The sequence below is a fragment of the Ambystoma mexicanum genome, chromosome 5q (genome assembly GCF_040938575.1).
Source record: "Ambystoma mexicanum isolate Mex_15411 chromosome 5q, UKY_AmexF1_1, whole genome shotgun sequence".
In the NCBI taxonomy this organism is placed as follows: Eukaryota; Metazoa; Chordata; class Amphibia; order Caudata; family Ambystomatidae; genus Ambystoma; species Ambystoma mexicanum.
The window spans coordinates 37329141-37349717 of NC_090933.1; the positions used below are offsets into that span (position 1 = coordinate 37329141).

Genomic DNA, 20577 nt, shown 5'->3' on the forward strand with positions numbered 1-20577 from the left:
AGTATCAACATCAACGCAGGCATAAGTAGCACGTGCAGCAACCGTTGGCCTCAGTTCAGTTTTGAAGAGTGGAGCACTGTCTTGTGTTTGACAGTTAGTACCCTTGAGGGAACGTAGACTGCAACCGCAACTGATGTTTTACTGCGGGGTAGGCTGGGAGGGGCGATAAGGAATACGTGGGAGGAACATCCAGTCGAAAGAACGTTACCATGGGTAAGTAACTTGTTCTTCGAATGGATTGTGTCTTCCCACGTATTCCACATCTTTGATACAATCCCAAAGCAGTTTACATAATTTGGAGGGAGTAAAAATGTACGTGATCACGTTTGCACAGATTGCAATACTGCTTTTCCAAAAGTAGAATCTTGGCTGGTGGAGGAGTCTAGACTGCAGTATTTCGTAATGGTGTGCACAGACGACCCTGTGGCAGCTGAACATATATCCTTTATCGGAACTCCCCTCGGCGAAGCAGACAAAGTTGCAACACCCCTGGTCGAATGAGCTCTTAGATGTTCTGGAGGGTGTTTACGGGCCAGTCTAACATTCCGATATGGTTAAAACAATCCAAGTTTGCTTGGTGATGGCTAGACGCAATTTGTGACCTGAACAACAGGGTTGGAGGGTAAACATTAGTTAAACCCGTTAAGAATTGAACTACTAGAGCAATCTTAAAGTAGGAGGCTTCCTCTGAAGTGTGCTTAAAAATAAAAAGCGCTGCCAGGTATCCTTTGATGGTACCAATCTGGAGCCCCAGATTTGCAAGATATAATAGAAAAGATAACACCATCTATGTATTACATGCGAAAGGATCAACATTCTTATCTGTACACCAGCTGCAGAACCTATTCCACCGACAGTGGTATAGAGATTTGGTTGCTGGCCTTGTGGCCAAAAGCAAAACCTCCATTACGTCGTCCGGGAGGTCCAAATCTTTGTATCTCAGCCTCTCAGAAAACATGTGTAAGGCCGAGAGTCCAGATATCCGGACGGAGAACCCCAACCCTCCTCTCGCGAGAGAAGAGCCTCTTTGTGGAAGATGAATCAGAGAGCAGATGGACAGGTCCAGAAAGTCCGGGTACCATGTCCTCCTGGCCCAGTCTGGAGCAATTAGGATAATGGATTTCTGGAACCTCCTCAACCTCCCGATTACGTGAGGAATGATGGGGATTGGAGGAAACGCGTACAAGTGGAAATTCCCAGTCCACCATGAATGAGTCTCCTAGAGCTCCTCTCGGGGGAAATTCCCTTAAGTAGTACAGTTAGAACTTCCTGTTGGCACTGGTCGCCAAAAGATCCACTTGAGGGGTTCCACAAAGGGTGAAGATCTACTGAAGGACTTCCTGAGCTAATTTGCACTCGTGGGAGACTGTGCTCTGCCTGCTCAGAGCGTCATGTTCTTCTCTCCGGCTAGGTGAAATGCTGACAGATTCCTTCTTGTATTGCCCAGAACCAGAGCTGCATTGTCTCTCTGCACAGTGGTAGTGACCCTACACCTCTGTTGAGGTAGTACATGACCACTGTGTTGTCCGTCATTATCAGGACATTCTTTCCCCGTACAGATGGCAGGAAGCCCTTATGCGCCTTCTGATTGCCCTCAGCTCTAAAAGGTTTATATGTACATTGGACTCCGATGGAGCCCAACGACCCCTGATGTTCAAGTCGTTGGTATGGGCTCCCCACCCCGTGAGTGAGGCATCCGTCACTAGCGTCATCTCCGCCCATGGTTGCCAAAACGGTTCTCCTTTCAAGATGCTCGACAGGCAAACCACTGAAGATCCAGTGAGAATGTTTGGGATTTGTAGGATATCTGACATTCCTGAGAACTGTGACCACTGGGTCCTGAGAGCCACTGGAGAGGTATTCTCAGGCGAGCCTCCGGCACCAGAAAAATGCAGGATGCCATGAGGCCGAGCAACCTCAGAAAAACCAAAGGCCGGTAGACGCTGGGCATGCTGGAATTTGGTAACCATCTGCAGAATGTCTTGAGCCCTCACCTCTGGTGGTGAGACTTTTCCCAGGGATGCATCCAGGACTGCTCCGATAAATTGGAGTCTTTGTGATTGTATCAAGTGGGACTTCTTGAAGTCGAGGGGGAAGCCCAGCTTGTGGAAGGAGCGACGGGTGTAGCCGGGATGTTCCAGGGCCTGTTCCGGAGAATGAATTCCCCCCCCCCCCTCTCCTGTGACTCGCTGCCACGACCGCCATTAGCTTGGTGAAAACACTTGGGCGGAGGTCAGCGCAAATTGCAGAACCAGAAACTGATGAGAACTGCCAACAGCGAACCTCAGGTACTGTCTGTGCTTGTGCTGGATCGGCACATGAAAGTAAGCATCATGAAGGTCCAAGGATACCATCCTATCCGGAGGCTGGAGGGCCTGAAGGATCTGAGAAAAGGTTACCATTTTGAACTTGTCCTTCCTGCGGAACTTGTTCAAGTCTCTTAAGTTCAAGATGGGTCTCAATCCTCAGTCTTTTTTGGAATTAGAAAATATGGGGAGTATCAATCCTTGCTCGTCTCCGCTACAGGTACTGGTTCTATAGCACCTCTCTAGCAGGGTTAAAATCTCCTGCATAAGGACCTAATCTGGAACTTTCAAAGAGTGGCTCCCTGGTGGATGATTGAGGTTTTTGCAGAAAGGGTAGCAGCAACCTTGGGCAACTGTTTCCAATGCCCAAGCATCTGAAGTAATAGCCTGCCATTCTGTCAGATGCTGTAATAACCTGCCTCCTACTGCAGTCTTGTGTACAAAGACCTCAGAGAGGTTTTGGGCCAGCTGACGCAATGGCTGAAGGCAAGGCAGCCGCTGCTTTTGCAGTCTTAGTACCTCTCCCCCGTCCAGCAAGGGTGAATCTTTGAGCTGGCTGTCCTCTGCCCCTTCCGAATGTGGAATAATAGTGAAAGGACCTACCCCTCCAGGGCGGTTTGGAGTTTGCCTTATTGCAGCTCCAAGGGATTAGGCCACAGACTTTGAAGTTTGCAGTTTCTCCAAACTCTCATCAGCTTTATTCTCAAATAAATGTGTGCCATCAAAGGGCATGTTGAGAAGTCCGGACTGTACCTCTGGGGCAAATCCTGCATGGTTGTGGATCACTGTATTAACTGCAATGGCTCTGCTGATGCTGTCAACAGAGTCGAGACCAGTCTGGAGGGATTCGCACAGAGCGCCTTTCCAAATCATTGACCATGTTAAGGAAAGCGTCTCGTTCCTCCCCTTCGGGGATATGGTCAGCCGCCATAGAAACGCATTCCCAAAGGGTATGGGTATATCTTGCTAGCGTAAACGTAGCATTGGCTGATTTTAAAGCCATACTGCTGGCAGAGAAAACCTTCTTGGCCATGGCGTCGTAGCATTTATCCTGCGGTATCGTGGTATAGGCATTTTGTCCGCCTGAGGAAGTGGCTCCTCACAATACCAGGCTTTCTGATGTACAATGCTTTGAGAGGTACAGAGGGTCAGAACTATAAGCTCTGTATTTGGCTGTTAGTTTTTTATTAAAAGCCGGGACAACTTCAGGAGTTTACCAATTGGAGGTCACACTCCTCTGCAAAGCCTGATCGAAAGGGACAATTGGGTCCTCCTGTGGCCCTTTGTCTAATAGATTGGTTAAATGGTCCTGTTCAAAAACAGGCATGGGTCTGGACCATCCCATATACTCCATGACCCTTGTCATGAGAGGTCTGTACATTACTCCATGGTCTGCTTTCCCAAAATCAATTTCAGGAGAAGTATCAATCCCACTCGTTTCATGAAGACATTTGTGCAAATTCTTCATGTAAGGTTCTCCGGACACAAGTTCATCCGGCACAGATGGTGTCCCATACTGCGATCCAAAGAGTCTTTCTTCCTCAGAGGACTCCTCTGCGTCTTCATAAATTGAAGAGTGTGTGTTAAAGTACTCTGTACGTGGTTGAGGTGTGCAAGTTCTTTCAAATGAAGTAGGTGTTATGGAAGTCACAACAGGAGCTGAAATTGTTGACGTGAATGGCCTCGACACAAGTGTTGATGGATTTGATGGTTTCGACAATGGCTTCAACCTTAACGTTGATGTCTTCGACGATTGTGTCGAAGGGACTGACATGGGGTGCCAAGTAGGTCAATGCTAGAGTAGTCGATGGCTTCTCCATCGGTACCGGCGTCGAAGGCGCACTTTTCGGACCCGTAGTATAGATTTCCTTCAGCATCGATATTTTATGTTTTGAGGAGGCTCTCTCGACTAGGGAGGAGATCGCTCTCAAGGAGGTTCGATGGCCAGGTCTGAAGACTCACAGCTCTGGTGCTTCCGAGGTCCTTCTACTGGAACCTCGCCTCTAGGTGTTATCGAGGGGTGGCAAGGCCGTGTTCTCGAATACCATTATACAGAGTCTAAACTACTCCCACTAGGCTAGGGTACTAGATTCTGAAGGGCAAATGACTTGTTTCGGGAGAACAGGATGAAGAAGTGGACGCCGACGTATGGCTCCTCTTTTTCCATGCCTTGAAGACTAGGAATGATGCAAACCACTTCTTGAACTGAGGCGTTTCGACCTCTTTTGACGAGGACACATTGGTCTCGACTAGTCTGACGATTTTAGTTTAGAAAGGGTACAAGGGGATTTTTTAGGCTTACCTTTCGCCTACTTCCCTCTACATTATCTCAAGGGCTTGGCCATCATCGACAGTGATTATCATTTGACCCAAAACACCACAGGCAAATTCTGTGCGAGTCCGTCAGAGGCATTTTAGCACCGCGGTCCCGGCACTTTTTAAATCCCGACTGTTGAGTGGACGCCACAGATGAAGCCATATCGTGACGAAAAACTCGATTTTGCGAAAAAGATATTCTGACTAAGATCTAGGTGTTACCGAAGCTGTGAAGCAAAAAAAAACGGAACTGGGGCCAACAGGCGCTGCGCGTGCTACTTACACCTGCGGTGATGTCGAGACAGAGGCCTCTGAGGGATATCGACTCTATCCAGGCATCGACGCACAGCGCCCTCTACTGAAGAAAAAAAAATTGTTAAGGGGAAGCAAGCGGGATATTGGGAAATATCCAAGATAAGGAATATGTGGGATGACACAATCCATTTGAAATATCCCTTCTACCCTTAGGAACTTCAGTTCTCCCAAGGTCAGCCAGAGAAAGTAAAAGGGGAGCCCAAATAGCAACCCTGTAACAATAAAAAGGTATATATGGTTAGTAAAGTTCTCTTGACTGCACCTTTCCTTCCATCTTTATGGAACCCCCAAACTTGGTGCTTTTGTTTTTGAATCGACTTGTACTTTTTGCAGTGCAGTGAAGCCTTCCGCTTCACTACACTGGCTTTTGCTCATATGTCATGGGTAAAATGACATGCCCTTCAGGCTGTCAGTACTGGGAAACTGTGTCCCTTAGTCGTGTTACTATGTTACTATTTTTGGTTACCTTTGTATCACTTGTGGTAACTTATTGTGCACAGCAGCTTACACTGGAGTACAACGGGGTACACTATTTTGCCCTAGATGAAAACTCAGGATTCTTTGGTTACTCTAGGTGTAACCAAAGGATAAGCTGTTGGCAGCAGTGACTTTTTCCCACTTTTCGGGACTTTTGTTTGTTTTAGCCTTACTGTGTTTACTGCGTTTGGATACGAACTGTGGCCACTTGTCAAACATGGCCACGCCAAAAGATATTTTGCTTGTCCTTTTGCCATCTTATTCTTTAGCCTTCTTCCTGTCCAGAGAGGCCAGGGAAATCCTTCTAAGAACATCCAGTGCCTGGGAAGGCAGAAGCATTTGGCTGGCCACTGGAGGGCTGTGTGTGTTTGCTGGCAGGATGTGGGCTGGGACTGTCTGGTGACAATACAAACTGGTTTCAGTGTGTTTCAGTGGCATGCATGAATGTTCCTGCCAGTGGTCCTCATTGGTGATGCCGGTGTCACCGTTCCGAGTTTCGACCTGGAACTTGGGGAATCCTAAACTGGCCCTAGGAGACTCTCCTCTACGAAATTTCGGCATCCTAGCCTCGAGGGCACCAGAGATGGGAGGAAAAGTCTGACCACAGCTGCAGAGTCCCTTTGCGTCGCCATGCTGCAGTGACCAGCGACCGAAATAGCTTATGTGACCCAAGTCCATTCCCGAGAGGGGTCCAGCATTGTTTTTTGCTGCAATATTCCATCGAGAGTCCAGGCAACAGTGAAAGACATCAACTGGAGATCAGCTAGAACCTGCAACCCCAGTGAATCGAGGACTGCGACTTCGGTGGGAAAAGCAACCTCAGACCCTCTTCCTTTGTCCTGCCAAATCTGGGGCAGAATCTGAGTAAGAGGGCAATTTGCAGAGCTTCTTACCTACCTCTATACTCCCATTATAAGTCAATGGGCTTATAATAAACCTCTATTGTAACAAGTGTGGTTTGCCAATACTTGCTTGCGCAAGACTTCTAAATGTTGGGGCTACTTTTGTTGGCTAGTTTAACTGGTCTAACCAGAAGAACCCTTTACTGGACCCCAGAGACCCGAACTGCATTTTTTCCTACTTCAAATATTCTGTGGAACATTTACCTGAACTATTGGGCAAAAGGCCCGAGACAACTTGGGGCTGGACAATTTTGGTTAGGGACCATTCTCTCTGGACCTTGAGTGCATAATACTAATCTAACCTTTCTTTCCTTTGCAGGAGTTTGTGATATGCATTATTCCCTATAGTAAGTGAATGTATATATGTATCTATGTTTATTAGTATTGTGTGATAACTACTTGCTAGTAGTAATTTTTCTATAGTGTGTTTTGGCCAATAAATAACTATTTTTATACATCCTGTCTAGGTGTAACTTGTAATTCCCTCTGTGTGACCTCATTGTGGACCCTTTACCAGCTCACCACCTCTGAAGAACTTAGCCTAGACCGCATGTCACAGATACCTGAAATGGTTTGGCTACAGCTCCCCAGAGTTGTCCCGGTCACAATATAAGTTGGCCTTCTATACATCTGTCCACCAGAACAGGCCAGAGTATAGAAAATCTAAACCAAAAGTTGTCGAAGAGGATAAAATTAAAAGGACCATATGGAGAGTCTTAAAAATGACACCCATAAAAAGAGTAAAAGGATCTGCGAGTGTGGAAACGGGTTCCCACTCACCGAAGTATAGGAATAAAATCACTAGTCCAGCTAAAACTTCTGGGGTTCTCACAACTGAGGTAGATTTAGCACCGAGGTTAAAGTCTTAACCAACAACTCCCTATATGCGTTGCAGCATTGGGCCTGGGCGAATGGTATGGACAAACTCCCAACCACACAAGTCACGCACTCAGCCTCACAGGATGCACACAAGCCTTAAGGTAAGTATTACCCAAGACAAAACTGTACCTCAGGAGTGGGTGCCTTCAAGATGCAGTAGCTAAGGGCCCAGTACCTGGATTCTTGGTCTGGAGACAAACGACGTTGACACTGGATAGAACTTGCAGCAGCAGTTGTCAGAGGCGGCTCTCGGCAGAGGTGTCTTCATCCTTTCTCGCAGCTCTGCAGGTTTGGCGCCCTTTGAAGGAGCCAGATGAAGAACGAATATCACTAGTTGGATTCTCTTCACTCTCTGTCCTGCACTCTGGTGTGGGGACGTCAGGCCTTGAAATGGAGTCTGTGGAAGTCCAAGAGTCCACCAAAATGCAGGTCTTCTTGAGAATAGTGGATCTCACCAGCCTCTTGGGAGGAGTCGTTGCATTCAGAACCCTCAGGTCGATTGGAAGGAAGGGTTACATCGGGCTCTGGATACACATCAGGCTCAGCGGTCACTGGAAAAGGCTACAGCCGTCGTTATTTATTCTTAATTATAAGGCCCCGAAGACAGGCCCGGAGGCATAGTGGCGCCAACAACATACAATACAAAAAAAACATAAAAACCATCAGAATCAGATTCTCATCAACTCAAAGATAAAGTGCCACCTTAGCAGAACAGAAGTGTCTTAACTCCAGCTTTGAAAGCTCACAAGGATTGGCACAATCTCAAGTCTGAGGAAGAGCATTCCAGATTCTTGGTGCCATGAAGTAAAAAGATCCTTGTGCCACTATGCAAAGTTTGTCCCGAGCCGTCTGAAGACCACCCATATAATTAAATATCAATGCTCGTCGGACGGGTAGCCAGGAGATGTGGCTAGATAGATAAACCAGGCTTAATGCAAAAAGACATTTCAGAGTAATACACATTAGTCGAAAAGGTATCCTGCTGGCCATAGGAAGCCAGTGTAATGCGTTCTGTTTCGATTTGGTTCCAGTGGTCGACTTGTCAGCAGCTTTCAGTATTGTAGTATTTAACAGGAACTACAGCACAACTTCTCCAAATTTTCCCTGCAGTTTTCAGAAAGGGGCGGTCTAGGTGTCCAATCAGGACAGCCCGCCTACCCCAACCCCCATTTGGAATTGGTTCCTTTCATGAAAGGTAAAAGCCAAAAGGGCTGCAGAGTTATGGATGCCTCCCTCATTTCCTGCCTTCTCAAACATTCTGGAGCCTGGCCGGAGAAAACAAAGGATTCCTGCTGAAGACAAAACTTCAAACGAGGTCCTTCCTGCAAAGAATGTCATTAGACTACCACAGAAACCACAAGCAAATGAGGAATGGTGAGAAAAGAAGGCGCTCACCATTGTAGCAGAATGGTGGCCCTTCTGAGCATTACAGATGCTGATTTGACTGCCGCGAAGAATAATGGCTTAGAGTCATAAACGTAGTTACACTGCCACCAGCCATTCAAGTTAACTTGTAATTGTAACAAACAAGTCACCAGGTAAGAAAGCAAGGGGATACATTGCATCTCCCCCAGCACTCCACATAAGGTTGGGTCTGCTGGCTCACTATATAAAATGTAAAGGCGATGAAAATCCCTCTTTACCCCTTGGTAACAGTAGTTCACCCAAGTACATTAAAGAGAAATTACAAAGAAGCCCAAAGGGGCAACCCAGCCCAAGCACAAACTATAACTCCAATCACACACTATCAGGAAACATGAAAAGATCACCCATTAAAAAAGGAATAAAAGACTAGGTGGGGGGGGGGGATTGCCACTCACCTAGGGACGAGGTATAAGAATGACTAAGTCTAAGCAAAAAGTCCTGGGGTGGACAGAGGTCAGGAAGATCATAAATAAGAAAATGTTACCACACAGAGCCCACGTGGCAAAGATAAGTTTGGGTGTATTGGTGTGGACTTCTCACCTGTGTTCTGGTATTAAGACTCAATGAGTCTACTAGGAAGTTGTGAACCCCTGGGATATGGGGTGCTTGTATGCATAGGTCCCTTTAAATTATCAGTGACAAACGTGTTTATCTAGGGTGGATAGCTGTTTTTAATTAGTTCTTGCAGTTGTGTTGTCTGTTTGAATGAGGATGTTCTTTCCCTCTAGAACATTGTGGAAGGAAAACGATGCCAGTCAGTTTATGTTGTCGTTTTGTTTTGCTGTCCAGTTCCCTTGTATAGGCAATGAGCCCCACATCCAGCCAGTGATGCACCCGTAATTCTCATTTGTGGCTGTGGGGACATAAAAGATCTTCCTACGATCATATTGCTTGGGGACCACCAAAGAAGACTTGTTTGCGACACTAACACTAGATCATCCCACTGATCTGTTTTTGTGTCCATTGTTCCGCTAGCCAAAGTTATTATTCACATTATTAGGAGTGCCTAGGGTATTATGAATATGGAGGATGGCATCATGCCTAGGAGTCATGACTTCCAGACCGATATCTGACCTTGCTTGAAAATGGAAATTGTTGTAATGCACCCTTTAGGGTGTTGGGCATGCGGTCACTGTTCTGGTATTTAGAACTGCCCCCAGGAAAACCTTCTCTGCGCTTGGGGCGAAACATAACTTTCTCATTGATTGAAAAGCCTAGGCTGTGTAACAATTGTACGGTCTGCCACTCGTGCATCCCTTTCCGTTAGAAGCCAATCGTATAGATAAGGGTATACTGGTATGGCCTTGAGGCATAGATGTGCATGGACCTCTGCAAGCACCTCGGTGAATACATGAGGTGCCAAAGCAATTCCAAAGGGAAGTAGCTTGAATGGGTAGTGGTTGTTCAGTAGTTTGAAGCAGAGGTATTTTCTGTGACTTTGGAACATTGAAATATGGAAGTATGCATATTTCAAATCTATTGTGGTCATAAAATGTCCAGCTTCTAGTAGGGTTACGACTTCTTGTAGCGTCATCCTGAACTTGAGGTTTTCACTTATTTGTTTGCTGGTCTTAAATCCTGCACTAGTCTCAGTTTCGTCCTTTGGCACCAGAAAAAAAAACTGTATATTCCTGCGTTTACCCAATGTGCTGATACTTCTTCCATTGCTCCCTTTCAAAAGAGTTCTTATATCTCCTCCAGTAGAACCTTTAGGTATCCCAGAGGGATGCTTTCCTTCTTGCGTTGGTCACACAGTTTTCTTAATAGCTTGATGCATTGCCCTTTCTTAACTCTAAGACCCATTTGTCTGATGTTCTCCCCTTCCATGTTTGGGTGTAAGCCGATATGCGACCTACTGGGATTGCATGGGAGGCAACAGTTACTGGGAGGTCATTTATTGGCAGGGACTGCGCCTCTAGAGGCTTACCCTCTGCCACGTGCTGTACCCCCGCGGGAATGAAGCATGGGCGAGTAGCCACCAGTTTCCAGAGTGTGTCTGCTCTGAAAAGTGGAGATACCCTTGAGAGTGATATCTGGCGTGGTGTAGGACTGCGTCCAAAAGGGTCACCTGCTCCCAAAATGTCCCCTCCATTGGAAGCATCTCCCTGAAATCTGGTTCAGACTTTTTAGGGTGTTGGGTTCATTTCTAACTTTTTCTATAGCTTGGTCTACGTCTCTGTACAGAGCAGGCAGTCATCCTTGAATGGTTTGTCAAGGAGGTTGGCCTGCGTCTTGGGTTTGAACTGAGCCCCTAAGCCAAGCATGTCCCTTTAAAATGGTTGCCCCCGTTATAATTCTGTCTGCTGACTATGCAACGTCAATGAGTTTTTAATCAATGCATTTGGGCCATTTTTCCCCTCTATCATCTTTAGATTTGCTGATCTAGTAGGATCAGTGAGTTGTCCCATCTCGTCCCATTGATCTCATGTGCAGCCGATAATGCTATTCTCCTACCAAAAGCATACATCTTCTTCTTTATCGGGTGGAAATTCACTTTTAGATAGAGGTGCCCCCTCTCTTCCTAGTGGTTATTTCTAGGGAATCCACCTTGAGCTGGTCCCTTATGTAAAAGGGGGTCAGTAGATGCTGATCTGTATCAATTCTCAATTGTAGGGTTAATGGGTCTAGTCTGCACTGGGCGTAAAAAATATGGTGCAATTCTCTTTTTAACATGTTTGAAAGATACAAAAGCCTGTGATGCGGTCTTCCTTTCCTGGATGACGTCCTCAATGATGCCAGTTTCTTCCTGTGGTTCCTGTATTTGTAGGTTAAACCTTGATGCTTCTCCATTTAGTAGAAAAGCATATAAAGACTTGGTCCTACGTACGGAAAGATGAGGTAGGAGGTTCTGTCTCTTAGAGATGGCAGGGTGTAGTCACTGGGATGAATTTCCAGTTTTCCATTGTCCTGTCTAATGCATTGCCTTTTCGACATGTTGCACCTCTCAGCGTTCATTGGTTGCACTGCTGATCTGGTCTCCATGCTCCGATGGAGATTTTGGTGAATTTGGGCCTCGATTAGGCCTAGACAGTGGTTTCAACAACTTCGGTGCTGGGGGAAGAAAAAAACAATCTGAAGACATCAACGCGTGAAGGATCATGGATACCTGTACACGCAGAGTAACGATAGTGCTACAGGTACTCCATGTCAACAGCCCTTCTTTCGATTTTGAAAAAACAATATGCAATATATAATACTTTGCACCAACCACATGATAGCAGCCTAGCAAAAAAGGACGTGAATCTAAGCCGATTCACTAGCTCCATAAACAGGCAGTCTGTCACAGGAAACTGGGAAGATGGACTGGCTTCCAATTTGGCCAAGTAGGATACTGACCCTGATGCAGAGTGATAATCAATGGCAGTTAGAGGATACAATTTTACCTAAACATCACAATGCCCTTATAAATCTCAAAGTGAGCAATAAATTGAACATTTGAGTGGATACCAATCTGCAAGATGCATCTATTTAGAGAATTACATTTGATTTTCCAACCAAAGACAAATAGACAAGTAGTTCTATTGTTCAAGCATTAAAAAGCTGCATTTGTTGGAAATTTCAATAAATTGTTCCACAGAAGCCTTAACAACATTACAGAATATCAAGACAGTCAATATGAACTTATGGCATTACCCTTCTATGGCCCTCTCCTTTAAAATGGTCCTGAAGATCCACTGGTGTGCGACAAGGAACTTCACATACCTAATAAACGAGGAAGTGAAATCAAGCTGGTTAACATTTTGCAACAGCAAACAATGAAAATCTGAACAAGAGGGCACAAAAAACCTTCCTCCTATTAAAACACTGTAAGCCTTAAGAGGCATTGAAGATAAAAATATGATCTGCAACAGTGAGTGAAGGCCATAGACAGTGAGATTTCCAAAAACACTACCATTTCAGAAACAATGATAGCAGAACAATCAATACACTTTATTCGTAGCAATCTGAACCATTAAATTGCATGCACAATAATCACAATATGTATAACGTAAACACTCAATGTGATAAAACCAGTAATACAAAAAAAAAATCATACTAAACCATGGTTAATATTCCTAAATACACATTTTGTAGAACATATTCTCAGACAAAAATATTTTTTAAAAAATCAATAAAACTATACCACAAACGTTAAAAGATCAGTGAGCAATCCTTTGATTGACAGGAATCACCTACGGAATGCAATTCATCAGCTGGTCTCTTAGTTTGAGTGCCCGCCTTAGGTACATTCGAAGAGTCCAAGCAATCAAAAAATGAGTCAGCCAACAGAGGCGTACACAGCTGCAGCTCTAGCCTACATTGGTAATGCTATTATGAAGCACAGCTGTCAGACAAGTTTTTTCTAATCTTTTAGTATATGGTACATAAAGAGCACATGCACCAAATCTTCCAGGGGGTGATTCCATAATAAGCAATTTACCTCATGAGTATTGATGTACTTCTATTATGCCATTTCCAGGTGATCGCCTGAAGATGTAATGGGTTAAATCTCACCCTATTTTTCCAGAACCGCTCAAATGTATAATTAACCAACAATAAATTATCCAAAATATTGTAAGGTGATAGAACCCAGCAGGTTAAAATAGCTATTTTTGCAAGTTATAAAAAATAAGACCTCAAAATCCCCTTGCTTTCAGACCCTACCAGCTTTGTAATGTTTATTGGATTTGAAAAATAACCAGCAGCATTCATAATGGGCCAATATTGCTTTGCAAATAAATTGCCAAGGCACGGGCATACAATTTGCCTCATGGAAGGTTACATGGTTTAATATTAGACCATATTTTTTTATTTACTTGTGTATAATCAAAATACGATTTTTACAAGATCTTGACGTAGTCAATGAATGTAATGGAGAATAATAACAGAAGAAAACAAAAACAAACAGAAAAAAAGAAAGAAAACACAGAAGCAAATGAGGCAAAAGCGGAACAGACAGATCGTAAAAAGAGGAAGCGACAAACACCGACACAAATTCCAACACAAATTCACCAGAAGTTTTGAAAAGCGTGGACACAAAATGTTAGTCCAATGAGTTTGGTCGTCATTTGATCTTTTTTAAAAGGCAATTTCAAACAGCTTTGCCGTGGCAATGGTCCATTTTGTGTTTTCCCCAGCGATCAAACGATTCACCATACTTCCTCTTCTGCATGGACAGGTCTGCACATAGAGTCAGGTACACTGCTCTTATCGCATTTGGGGACACTGCATCCGAAGGTGTCTTAGAGTTTCGGAGTCTCGCATAGTATGCGCTCATTGATGTTAGTCTAGTCTAATGGCTAAAATTTCACGAGCTAGGAGCAAGTTCAGATGTGCTCTCAAAGGTTTTCATCAACCGTTTGTCTGGAAATTTAATGCAGTGGGCCAAAGGACTTTTTGATTTGTTGAAGTTTGTTGGCGGATGTTTTAAAAGTTTACTGGCTTCTGCTTTTTCAGATGTTGCAATCCATTCTTGGCATTCCATTTTGAATTGGACTCTTTGCGGGTTTACTTTCAGGTCGTCTTCAGTACAAGCTAAGTCACTCAACTTGGCTTTTTGATCCTCCACCCATGTATTGAGTATTTTACAGTGGCGGCTTTTAATCTCTTCAGCGATCACCCTGTATATAGGTAAGCTGTCAAGCAGCAGAGTTTTCCTATATAAAATTGCAGAGTACTCTGCTGCACTGTTGCAGCGAGGGAGAGAGGACCAAGTTCCCGCCTAATTAGTGCCATTGAGATCGAATTAGGCAGGCCGAGAACAGATTTCCACAGGAGGCCTTCTAATTTAGGCCAAAGTGAGGATGGCATGTTTAGAGTAGCGTCCATCCCATATGTCAAAGTCGGCACCACTTTTCCCTTGTAGAACTGTATAACGGGGAATAGAGAAAATCTGCCATATTTCTTATCGATTGCTCTCATTTGGGCTGCTAGGTTCTTTGTTTTTTCCCAAAGGGCCTGCTGCATTTTCTGCTCTTTTGCAGAGCCATCAATTAACACCCAGAGGTATTTGAAGTAAGGCACCACTTCAATTTTGGTGCCGTCCATAAACCAGTTGAAGTTGTTTTTGTTCTTAGAAGGATGTTTTTCCAAAACCAAGATCTTTGTCTTAGATTTATGCTTCCATGTAGTGTGCAAGGTTTGTTAGCTGGCGTTGGAGACCAAAGTGTGTCTGATCTAGTAAGATCAGATCATCTGCGTACAAGATGCGCGATACAGTTACATTGCCTATTGGGGGGGGGGCCTTGTCATGGTTTCTGAATCCTTGTAATCGCCCAAGAAGGCGACAAAGAGGGCTGGCGCTAGATGACAGCCCTGCTTTACTCCACATTCCGAAGGTATTTCATCTGACACTAAACCTTGACGGCTCAGACAGACACGTAGTTTGGTGTTTGTATGGAGAGTGATCATCGGCTCTAGAATTGCGCAGGGACAATTCCACGTTTTCAATTTACTCCACAATATGAGTCTATCCACTTTGTCAAATGCCTGAGACAGGACTAAAGAGGCCAAAGAGACTCTCTGAGCGCCTGCCTTGAGGTTTGATTTTATTATGTTCAACAGTAGGATATTCACTGCTGTGCTTCAATTTATTGAGAAGCCTATTTGAAAGGGGTCTGAGCTCAGCGATGTTGTGGCCCAGTTCTGAAACCTTAAGTAGCAAGATGGCAAATATCTTTTCGATAATGTCTTGGAGGACAATCTGGAGGTAATTAGCCGGAACTTCTCTATTGCCTCGCTTAAAAATTGGAACCACAACTTCTTGCGTCCAGGAGCTCGGAATTAACTTTGCTTTCCTGCAGTGGGTAAAGATCTTGCTTATAAAATTGGTCCATTCCACAGTGTGTTTTCAAATCGATGTTCGTAAGTCCGTCTGGGCCTGGTGCTCTTGATGTTTTAAGTTTCACTATTGCTCCTCTTGTGTCATCTTTGCCTGTTGAATCAATCCATGGTGCTTCTGTATCTGAATCGAAAAATCGCAGTTTGCGTGGGGTGGGAACAGCAAACAGGTTTAAGAAGAATTTTACCCACTTAGCTTCCGGGACTGCTTTGGAGAGTTGATTCTCGGAGGAGTCAGATTTTTTGATTAGCACCAAGAGATCTCGCGATTTCTGGTCATCAAGTGTTCTTAGCATGGCCTTAGAGTCATTTTGGTAGAGATTGTGTCTGTAGTTTTTTAGCCAGGATTTGTAGATCTTCTCCTGATGCCAATTAAACCAGGCCTTTTCTGTGTTATGCATGGTGGCATTCTTTTCAGTTTCCTCAGGATGATTCTTTTTTCAACCATGCTTTTGTCATACGCGTGACTAGTCTTGGTAGGGGCTTTCTTTCCTCCTTTCGTAGCCAACTTGAATTTCAACAAGAAAGAAAGGTAGTCAGGTCTTTGTAGAGGGAAGTTTGTTTGGAGCTTCTATTCTGTATTTTTCCGTAAGTTCTTTTAGGTTTGAAGCAGTCAAGCGAAGCCGCGTTTGTTGGCGATTTGCTTCCACATTCGATGTATATGTTTTATTTGGTGGGCAGGTGAAGGACCAAGACATTGTTAAGTTGTGGTCGCTTTCTTTAGTTCTTATAACTTCGAACGACTATGTTTGAAAGCAAACCGTGGGAGATTTAAGTAATCAAGAGTTGCTTTTGAGTTATCCCGATCCCATGTCGGGAGCATGGGTTGCCAAGCTTTCAGCCGTGCCACGTTAAGGAAATTTTGAGAGTCAATTGAGTTCAGCCATGACGTTCCTCTTTCTTCCGTCGATGAGTGCGTAGACTGACTGTTGGGACTAATGGAGCTTGTACATTTGTCTCAACATATGATTGTGTGCATGATGTTTTAGTCAATGCAGATGTCAATGACGTCTGCTAGTGAATTGCAGAAGTTTGCAGTAGATGATTTCTGCGGGTTCCAGTATAGATTGATAATAGCTAACTGTATCGTGGTCCAGTGTTTCAAACTTGGGTTTGGTACCATGATGTTAAAACCGCGAGAATTCCATATGATTCTACCAACTTTTTGATGACCCTGATCCCCGATCCCAGGCGAACCGCCAGCAATAAGCCGGAAGAAGGGCAGCAATCAGGCCTTTTGATGCAGGGGATATCTCAATAGAGAAGACGTCTAAAGAGGGCTTCTCCGCCAAACAGGTTTCTTGGAGGCACAAGATGTCAAAAGCCCCCCCCACCCCCCAATTCTTGGTCTTCTGGGTTGGTTAAGTGAGCGTGTCCTCTGGTGATCCATATGCCCATGCTTAGAGCTTTTTTGGTAGAGTCTTCCAGTTCATGCTGGGGTGACACAAACCAGAGTATGTCCTTAGATTGTAGTTGCTATCTACCAGAGTTTGTGTTTAGGGCTGCTTGTAACCATTTCCATGGGCCCCTCAGAATTCTCTTCTCACTTTGTTCGGGCGATGCAGCTCTACTGTTCTTGTTGTCGAGTTGCGCATGTCCTTTTGTTATCTCCAATTTGTCCCGGTGGGCAAGTCGCTTGGAAACTAGTAAGCAATTTCTGTACATAGTTCTTGTCAAATGTTTGTCGCTTCTTTTATTTTCACTCTTGTTCCGTGCACAATGATTGGTAGGTGCCCACCTTTCTGGCTGATGTCTGTTAGGTCTTTGACGATTATTCTCTCGAGATCTCAAGTTTGTCTTGTGTCACTTAGAGTTGTAAAGATCTTCAGTTTATGATATGTAATGATTGTTTTTAGTCCGAGTATTACTGGACTTAGTTTTACGAGACTCCTCATATGATCCTGGAAGTTCAGAGAATAAAGCCGGCACGCTCGAGATCGTTAAACACTTCTAGTGGGACATCTTGAAGTGCAGCAGCTTTGATGTGAAGGTAGGCTTTTGCTTTTTGCTCTCTGTGATATAGCTCGATTAGAGTGAAGTCTTCTGTTCTTAGTGATCGCAGCTTGTCTATTTTCCCTAGTATTCTGAGCACCGATTTTCTATTTAGGACCATGTAGCTATCTTTGCACGATGATTGTTCCAGTTTGAAGATGCGAGTTTCCCTTGTTGGTTTTTCAGCAAACTTAGACCATGGATGATGTGTCTGATTGACCGGTGAGATTTCTGGTAACTGATGTTTTTGTGCTTGTGGAAGATCTGACGAGTTGCTAGCCTCGAGGATGGGGGACCATTTGGTTGCTCACCGGGTGTTGGCACACCTCGTGCGTCAAACTGGCAGAGTGAGTTTCGTCTGTGAGGAGCTGTCAGAAGATAGCTGGATGTTGTCCTTCATGGTGGTTGCCAATGTCGTCCCTGGGGTAGAGGGACCACCTGCTGGTATGTTTTTCGAGCAACTACGTTCCAATACTTTGGCATCAGTCTCCCAGTGTTGCGTTACGTCTATTAAGGCACCAGATGCTTAAAAAATAAAAAATGTCGGCCGACCTAGGAGAGTTGGTGAGATCCAGGGTCACTTGGTCGCCCCTGGTGCTTGCTTGGTCAGCTGGTAGAGTGAAGATTGGTTGAGTAGGGTCTTCAGCCGAGGATCGGACTGCTAAGAAGTTGGCTCGCCTGCACCCGTTAGTCGCAAGGCTTGTTCTTGAGTCGTGTTTCAGAATAGGTTTAGAGACAGATAGGCCAGAGTTGGACAATGGGCTTGTTACTCGAGTCGCTCTCAAGACCGTTTTGTTGAAGATCGGAGCGATTCCAAGACAAGAATTGTCAGTAGGTGTATGCGTAGCTTTTCCAATGCCGACTACAACGTCCAGCTGGGTCACTGTTCTGGGGTTTATTTTAGCTTCTAAACACGCAAGTTTGGATGCCCATAGGGCAGGTTCGTGTTTTTAGTCTCTATAGCTGGTATGTAGCCCTCAACAAAGTTAAGTTTTGAAAGCATGTTAAATAGCCGGCAGGAGTCAGTAATTCAGGTTGAATAAAATAAGGGGTTTATTCAGGCATTCAGAACTAAATTGCAGCTTTTGTAACTCATATTACGAATAGTGCAAAGTAAATAGGCTTCTCGCTGGCACTGTGCATTCAGAACAAAAGTAAAGAAACGTCCCGCCTCGGGTTTGCCTTCTTTAAATCAGAGTTCAAGTGTCCCGGGCAGAAAGATATAAACGAGAACGAGGAACAAAAACTTCAAGCGTGCAATGTTGGCTTTTTAGTCCTGCGCCTTACTTGCACTGGACATATCACTGAGCCTTTCCCTTCTTGCTGCCGGCTTTTTCTCCTGAGCCGTGTTTGAACAAAGAAGAAAAAAAAAGAATGAAGAAATCACCACCACCAAGAATGTTCCTCCTAGACCGGCGTTGTGCCCTCGCAATCAGAGCTCAGGTTGGAAATGCCACAGGAATTCCAAGAGCACGTCTTTCTTTTCGCTGTGGTTTTCCAGATCCCTGGTTTGAATGTGCGGCTGTAGGGGCTTCCTCAGTCCCAGAGGTAGATTGACCTAGTATGCCCACTCGAATCCACTGACGTCCGGGCTCCACTCCTCTGCGCCCGCACTCGGCTCCTAGATGAAAGAATCGGGAGCGCTAATGAGTTCCAGGTGGCCGCTTTTAACCGCACATCCCTCCACCCTCTTCACCTTCAGGTGTGCTCAATTCTTTCCACCTTTCCCCAGTCAGCCCCTCCCTTCCATCTCCACCTCCCGAGGCGTTGGTTTTTCCATTTCTTTATTTTTACAATGGCTCAGTGCAACTTCCCTATCCCGTACTTTGCCCACACCGTAGCTCCTCCTGCCACGGCTATAGGGAAAAGGGAACCTTTCCTTCCTGGTATGCAACCCCCTTTTATTCATTTTTGTTTTAAAAGGAATAAATGTGTTTTGACCCAGAGGCATTATGGGAGATGTAGTCCGTGGTCTGACATCTACTGTTGGAGAACTGCCTGAAATTCCTAACAGTGACATAGACCTTTCTTGTGTTATTAGTGGGAGTTACTGCTCTTGGTGACTCTGGATGTCATGCCGCCGTCATTTGGTGGCCGCTGGCGGTTATGGAAGGCTTGGCGTTGGCGGCGCCATTAGATGTTCCGTGTGTTTTTTCTTTTCACTTCCTGGTTTGGCGGTCTAGTCTTTTTTCTTCTGTGTTACTTTTCCTTCCGCTTCCTGGTTTATCGGTCTAGCCTTTTCTCTCGTTTCCGTATTTAACCACGCCTCTCTCTGGGCTCTGTGCGTTGCAACTAGTTTCTTTTCGCTTTGTTGCCGTGCTACTGTGTTTCCTGTACTTCCCCTATTACCTGGTTTTCTCAGTAACTAAAGCAGTGATACTTTCTACTGCATCTTCCCTTCCTTTGTTCCCGTTTACTCCGTTCTATAGATTCCCGTTCCTTTCGGGGCTCTTCTATTCCTCCCTGTTTTCCGGATCTCGTTCCGGTATCTGGCAGTGGTGTGTTTTCCTCCATCCCGGGTTTTCCCGGGCTTCTCATGCTACAACTTCAAATACGACAGCTTGACTGCTTCGGAAAGACTTTCCTGTCTTTTACCTGCACTCCGGACTCTCCAGTCAACTCCTCCAGCACGCATTTGTTATCAACAACATCCGGCGAGAGGTTTTTTTTTAAGCGGCTGCTTTTTTCCTCTCTTCCTGGCGTCTTCGGGACGGGGCCGGCTGTTTTCCTGTTTATCAGGGAATCAGGGTGGCTTCTTCCCGCGGACGACCTTATCTCTTCACAAAGAAGAAAAGACCAAAAGACAAGTCCTACAGACGAGGAAATCATCTGGAAGAAACAGGTGAGGAGAAAGGGGAGGAGGACATAGACTTATCAGATTTGGAGGAATCTCCGTTGTATCCCAACACTTGTGACAGTTTGCAACGCCCAGAAGAGAACACTATGTCTATCCCGGAACAGGTCCAAGACTTGCTCGCTGCAATGCAGAATGTGACGTTAGAATTACAGGCTGTGAAAGCCGAAAACACTGCTTTGAGGCAGCGTGTCGATCACTTTGAACAGTCCCGGAATGATTTGCCTCCCATGCCCTTAGCCTGCGGTAAATACGATGGCTCTCCGGCTAGATTCAAAGAGTTCATGGAGGC

General features: G+C 45.1%; 1 protein-coding gene across 2 annotated transcripts in view; it reads right to left on the minus strand.

Moving 5' to 3' along the window:
• The window catches only part of LOC138497172 (uncharacterized), a 1228614-nt gene that overhangs the window by 1103930 nt on the left and 104107 nt on the right, over window positions 1–20577 (minus strand). For both annotated transcript variants that reach the window (XM_069620463.1, XM_069620462.1), the window contains exon 3: window positions 12254–12322. In XM_069620463.1, the coding sequence (XP_069476564.1) occupies window positions 12254–12322 (69 nt within the window). The remainder of the gene's footprint in view (window positions 1–12253; window positions 12323–20577) is intronic.